This window comes from Echeneis naucrates, chromosome 4 (assembly GCF_900963305.1).
Source record: "Echeneis naucrates chromosome 4, fEcheNa1.1, whole genome shotgun sequence".
NCBI lineage: Eukaryota > Metazoa > Chordata > Actinopteri > Carangiformes > Echeneidae > Echeneis > Echeneis naucrates.
In genome coordinates this window covers 7,646,587-7,653,642 of record NC_042514.1, presented here as the reverse complement: position 1 = coordinate 7,653,642, position 7,056 = coordinate 7,646,587, and the positions used below count along the sequence as shown (strand labels likewise).

The 7,056-nt window shown below is 39.8% G+C and overlaps 1 protein-coding gene across 1 annotated transcript; it reads left to right on the top strand.

The window, feature by feature from the left end:
• The first annotated feature begins 469 nt into the window (after positions 1-469).
• creb3l3a (cAMP responsive element binding protein 3-like 3a) lies at positions 470-5,031 on the top strand. The gene is made up of 10 exons (XM_029500803.1): positions 470-490; positions 815-931; positions 1,111-1,354; positions 1,754-1,887; positions 2,640-2,750; positions 2,859-2,965; positions 3,473-3,541; positions 3,705-3,789; positions 4,352-4,445; positions 4,715-5,031. Exons 1-10 carry the CDS (start codon positions 470-472, stop codon positions 5,029-5,031), a joined length of 1,299 nt encoding a protein of 432 aa, XP_029356663.1.
• The last annotated feature ends 2,025 nt before the right edge of the window (positions 5,032-7,056 follow it).

The window sequence follows — 7,056 nt, the reverse complement described above, 5'->3', positions numbered from 1 at the left end:
TTACTTTTTAAAAACATTGGTCTTGACTGTTTTGTCTTTTTTTTTTAATAACATGACCATTGTATGTTTATTGGGTTATGAATATATGCCAAAGGTCAGAGCTATCCTTGTGTCAATAGGCTATCTAAAAAATAAAAAGAAAAGAAGCAACAGACTTTGACCTTTCTGAAGTTTTACATCTTGGTGGCCACTTCTTTTCGTCTGTGACCAGATAGACCAATTTGTGAAGCTCCCGAGTTGTGTACTGACTACCAATCACATTATATCTCCTCCTGGCCAATGGGGACAAAGCAGGCTAGATGGCTGGGTGTGTTGAGTTGGAGTGTAAACTTTGGACCTGAGAAGAGCTGAGAGACACAGCGGAGACTCTTTAGGAAGAACAAAGCTACTGGACAACACAGCAAATCTGATATTTTGACTGCATCTTTGTTGTTTTGGTGGCCTCTTTGGTGTCCCGTACTAACACATTATGGAGCACTACCCAGATCAGGTAAATAACGTATTTTTTTTATTTATTTTTACTGCAATGTAGTTTGCCAGATATGTGTTGTGGGGGAAGTCCGACAGAACAAAGTTCAGGCTTGAGAAGAAATTAAAAACGGGTTTAAATGTTAATTCTCCTTACAGCTACAGACAAGCAATTTTTTTAAACAGTGTAAGAAATGACAAAATTTTTACAAGTGTTCATAAAAACTGTCTTCTCAATAACAGATTAGGGAGAACGTATTGTTCAGTACGGTGTGTATCTCAGCTCTGGGGGTGTATGAAACCTTACAGTTACTGTTTGTCATTAAATGTTATGAATTCATCTCAGGGATGCGATGGTATTGAGCTTCTCGACTGGCTGTTTGATCAAAACGATGGGATTCTCCGTCATGAAGAGCCAGAATGCCGTGACGCCCATCACACCTGGCCTGTGCACGACCTAAATGTGTGTGAGACCATGCAATCTCTAATGTCCCGTTTACATGCAACGAATACCTGTCTCTATCTACTGTATAGTTCACCCATGGCATAGTCCATCTGTGTTATGAAAAGACTGTCCCATCTGTCTTCATGTCATCAACTGAAACAGACAGACTAATGATAGCATTTAGGGTTGTCACCCAGCAGATGCTGCCGCCTGAGCCGGCCAATAATGATTTCCTCAATGCCCTCCTGAGTGGAAGCGATTCTGTGTCAGGCTCGCCTCTCTGGTCCCCATCTCCCAGTGACAGTGGGATCAGTGAGGACCCTCCCTCAGACCAGATGGACAGTCCACAGCATCCAGAAAGCCCACCAGGCGACGCTCAGTACTTCAGTAAGGTGCCACAAACAAAGGCAGCCCTGGAAGCTAACGTTGCCATTGACCTCAGTGAGTACCAAACATCCGTAACAAAATTTCAGCTTCAAGGATAACCCTAACCCAAGAATACATCTAGGGTATTTTCTAATTCCAAAAATATCCTCAGAGCTCTTATTTCATCTTATCACCTATACAAACAACATCATAAAGACCGATTTCATACACTACTTGAGACAAAGTACAAGAGTATTTAAACAGTAAAAGACACTGACATAATTGCTGATTAAAAAAAAAAAAAAAAAAAGGAGCCCAACCAGTGTAACTAGTATTTGAGCACCATTCAGGCTCCAAATATCATGTTAGTTTTTATGTTATCCAAGGATGTAAAGAATCATCCTTGAATTGAATATCTTATTGATGTTTGTTTGCATGTGTGCTATGTTTATCCTTGTGTCCATGTGGGTGCAGATGGCTGGGAGCCCAGCTTCCCATTAGGCAGGACGAGGATTACAGAATATCCTTCAGATGGATGTAGACCACAGCTGCCTTCTGGCTTCCCGCTAACTGTCAAAGATCTGCTCCTGTCCGGCACACCGGAGCCAGTAAGTGTTTTCTGGTTGTGGATATCTGACTCACAGACCCTATTGTTTACTTTATGTGTGAACTTGTGTTTCTGTTAAAAGTGGGTGATTACACTTACACTGAAATCATTGATGTGCAAAGAAGCAGAACTGTGGAAATGCAAATGATTAGTTGAAATCTCGGCACTCTATTCTGATCATTCTAGGAAGAAATAAGAATTTTGTTGAAGTTGATATTTTTGTGGCACTTGCTAATACTTTGTTAGCTGTTTTATCATTGAGTTTTAACTATTTTAAAGTGTGAAAAATCCATTATGTTGAGAAAAAGTCCTGGCAGCATCACATTAAATGACATTTGTAGAAGTCATTTAATTCGCCAAGCTAATGCTGCTGAAAGTGGAGGTCATCAAGTAAATATAGTGGGCCACAACAAGCCGAATACGTTTATCTGTGACACTCAAAGGTATAAAGTGGGTTGGAGCTCAGCACCCTCCTGGTATTGATCCCATCTTCAGAGCCAAGTTTAATAAGATGGAGGAGACAGTGGCAGAACATAGATTAGGTTCCAAAACCACAATTACTTTAAAGTAGTCATGAAATGTGAGTGATGAAGGAAGCCTGATAGTCTGCACTCATGTAACTACTTCCCAAGAAGCTCACGGGAGAGAGAGTGGGGTGGTGAAGAGGGAGGAGGGAGAGCTGTAGGGACGAAGAGAAAATTTAATCAAACAGTGATGATGTTTTAAATATTAATATTTGTATCTCGCCACCAGCCCCCACAGCCATCCCAGCCCTCTATTCAAGAGTTGATTCTGAATGACGATGAGAAGAAGCTTTTAGCAAAGGAAGGGGTGACTCTCCCCAGCCAACTACCGCTCACAAAGGTACATCACTATCAATACCTTTTTCACTTAAAACAATTTGAAGTTCCCCCGGGGTTATCTAGTTGCGGCTTAAAATTACAATGTTGCCTTCCCCTTTCTGCCAATCAGTATGAAGAAAGGATCCTGAAGAAAATACGCCGGAAGATTCGCAACAAGCAGTCTGCACAGGAGAGCCGAAAGAAGAAAAAGGAGTATATTGATGGACTGGAGAGCAGGTATGAGTCTAAATTTTACAGAGCAGTAACAAGCGAAATGACAACAGATTTCATATGCTCTCCTTTATTTTTTCCCCAGTTTTCTAAAAGGAAGCCCTCAGCCACTTTATGCTGTGGAAGTCTGATTCATTCCACTAGTGTCATACTGCTTAAACTCCCTTTGATTTGTTTGATTGTTAGCTCCTTCCTTATGGGACACTGATCGGTGTAAACAGCTGTGGTTCAAATTGTGAGGTTCTAGTGTATTAGCATAGTACAATATGTACTTGTGGTTGGAGACAAAATCCTCCAACGTTCATGCATGTAAATCATGGAAAGACTAAAACGCCCCTCTTTCATTCCCTTTCAAAACAAAACTCTGATTAAATTGGCACCATTGTCTTGAAAAGACTAATGACTTCTATCTAGTATTGAAACATCACTTTCCACAGTCTCTTTTTGGGAGTGAGGGCTTTGACCTTGTCTCTTTTCTCTCGTCTTTCCTCTCATGTATGCCATCTCCTCTAGGATGGCTGCTTGCAATGCACACAACCAGGAGCTGCAGAGGAAAGTGTCAAAGCTAGAGAAATGCAACATGTGAGTCATTTCTTTCCTCTTCTCCGTAATCATGTGGAAACGCATTACATTTCATCACTCAAAATGGCCTTTTTCCCACAAGCGTCTTATTCATCAATTCTTTTGCCTTCTCCCTTCATCTTACATACTCTCTTCCTCTTTTTGTACCTTCTCCTCTCTGCAGGTCATTAATGGAACAGTTGCGCAGGCTGCAAGCTCTAGTCATGAATACATCTAATAAGCCAGCCCAGACTGGGACATGTGTACTGGTAGGGACATTCTCTGTGTGTGTGCCAGGCAGATAAACAAACTGTCCAAAACTTCCAAATGACTCATCAAACAATAAATAAAGAAATACGTAAATACATACATAAATAAATAAATAAAAATTCTCCCTCATAGCAAACAGAATAGCAACAACAGCTGGATTAGCCATTGAGAACAAGTTATCTGGATATGTACACAATGGACAACACATCCCAAAGGACACAATGAGACACATTGAGAGAAATGTACAATTTGAACAGGAGCCCTTTATTGGTTTTGCTCACTACAGTGGAATAAAATAAAATGACTTGAGGCAACATAAGTGGACCAGAACTCTAAAAATTGTAATTTTAAATCTATATGTATGAGCTAGCTTTATTCTCAACCGTTAACTCAGTTAACTGTTCTCTCCTATAGCAATCTAAAGCAGATCCACTATACAGATTTTCAAATATCTGCTGTCTTTGAGTTGAATGCAGCATGAATTACACATTTTCCACTTATTGTGACTGTCCTTTTGCTAACTGACATCTTTTCCTCTGTTTCTTTCTATCACATTCTCAGGTGCTCCTGCTTTCCTTCTCCCTAATCCTGTTTCCCAGCCTGAAGCCATTCTCTGACACGAAAGTCAGCCAGGGAGACTTCAGTCCAGTGAGGAGTGAGTATCTTCAGCAAATATGTTTGTGCTGCGCCCACCCACCAACTCATCCAGAACCTCTCTGTCACAGCAGAGGAGCTTGTTACAACCTCATTCTCATGCACAGCTGAACCAGTTCTCCCCCACAGAGCCTCACAGCCGAGGATTTATTTCAGTTTGTAAAAATATAAAGATTAGACCAAGTTTATAAAGAGCTATGCCGAAAAATAGAGCAGTGTGTCCATGTGCTGTGAACTTGCTAATCTTTTCTCAATATCTTTCTCTCACAGTTCAGTCTCGGTCTCTGCAAAACCTTCAGGCTTCCCGTGTGCTGCATGTGTCTGATTCCCCATTCTCAATGGAAGATGAGTCAGAGCCTCTGCATCGGCATTTCCCTGGAGAGAAGGGACAGGAAGACATCGCTGCAATGATGGGAAAGCTAAGAGTGAGCCAAGATCAGTCCAGTTTTGAGGCCATGTCTGTAAACAGCAGTCAGGAAGAAAGAACTGACCATTTCCATGTAGACCCAATTACTGGTCACATAGCCACTGTGACCTTGGGTCCTCAAGGCTCCACGAAGCTGCGACCGCACGCTGACGACATGTAAGCGGCATGATGGAATTAGCTATATGCGAATTCCCCAAATTGTTCCTCTCCTAATGGTAGAGCAGGGAATTATCTGAGGCTGCTGTTTACACAGACAGAAATTAGGTCCAATCATTCCTGTTTTGCTTTTAATATATATATTCAGCCTGTATGTTTGCCTTTTTTTGTTATACTGTTATAACACTCTTTAGATTTGAATCTTACATAGAAATTGCTTGTCAAAACTGTGTATCCTTTGGCTTTGATAAAATGCCAGAGTAAATTAGTGTTGTGAGACTGCGTAAATAGGGCTTCGATGATGTGTACAGTTTTGATCCCCAGCGCATAATTTGTAGAACTGTAAAAGAATTTGAAAGCATTTTTTCACTGAAGAATTGATCTGAACTTGGACTTATTTCTGGATAAAACTGTCTTAAATTAAAAATGTCAAAATGTGATCAGTAGGATCAAAACACTGTGGATCAATTTTTTCCTATAAAGTTTTAGGACACAGCGCAATATTTCTTGTTCTTGACACTGCTGCGTGTTGATGAGTTCTCTGATCTTTTATTTCCCTAGAATGTCTTAAAATATCCAGCCTTTACTGAAATTATATATATATATATATATAAATAAAAAACAACTTTAAATAATGTAAATGCAAAGGGAAATTGAAATTCCAACCAATACTTCTAGTTTCTACTTTTAGTCTTTCTTTTCCTTGATTATGAAGCTGACACTACAAACCAACAGTAGGCTGTCAGGCTGTCAGTAGCTAACAAAAGCTATTATCTGATAATTGCGTGAAGCTCTTGCAGCATGTTCAAATGAAATTTGTAATATGAAGAAGAACAGCAGCATCAAGTGATGAGCTGGTTGGTATTTCCTGCTGTTATTCTCTGAAGTTGCCTTGTTAGGTTCCTGACAGCTTCAACTAAAGTACAGTACTTCCTTCACACTTTATCTGGCCATGAATACAAAGATAAATAACACTTCCAGGAGTTGGAGGATACACTGAGACACAATAAGTCACTTTGCACTAAATGCCAATGTTGTAACCACAGTCCAAAGGCCGACATCTTCACGATTAGCAGGTATAATGTTTACTATGTTGAATGGATAAGTTGGCACATTATGGGGAGTAAAAGTCCTACTGGGGCTGATGAGGAAGACATGTTTGTTTCTGAATCAAAAGTCAGACAATAACACAAATGATTACTGAGCTGGAGGAAAAGAAATCTTTGAATTTACTGAATTTACACAATGCAGTGCTTTTTAAGAGATTGTCCAAAAATGTGAATAGTTGTCCCTTAATAAAAGTTATTATCTCTATACTGTCCAGAATAATCTGTTATGCAGATATGCACGTTACTTCTGCTGCTCTGTTTTTCTCAATCAAAATAACAAGAAAAGACAGCATGGGATTATAGTCAGGATGTCAGGAAGGGGTTAAGAGCCAAGACTGCTAAGCTTTGCATTGATTGGTTTTCTGATAACTTATGATCCAGACTGCTGGGCTTTACTGGCATCCAAATTATTCAAAGAGGCGTCATTCTCTCTAAAAACAACAAACCTGGATCTTAAAGCCTGAAAAATCATTGAATAAAGTTTTTGATGTTGAAAAGTCTGTGACTCAGCGACGCCATTGAGCTGAGCTGTCTAACGTTTGATTATTACTTTTTCATTTATTTTTAAATTTCAGATCCAAATACATAATAAATGAAATACAATGTGTGCAAAGAGGATATTAAAAACGGAGCTTTGGGGCACTGGGGAAAAGTGGGTAGAGCACGTGCTCCATAAACAGGAGGCAGCATGGTCCTGGTCTGTGACACTGGTTCACTTCCAGTCAGTGTCATCTGCTGCATGTCATCCCATAAAGCCAGAAAAAGAAAAAAAAATGTTTTTGATCCTCTGGTAATCAATCACAACACTTGCTAATGCACCTGGAGGGTATAAAACCAATCTCAGGCAGACAAATCAGACTTCACCCTGATTAAAATTATTTTTTTGGATTGGGTACATTTAAAAATTGAAGAAACATGCA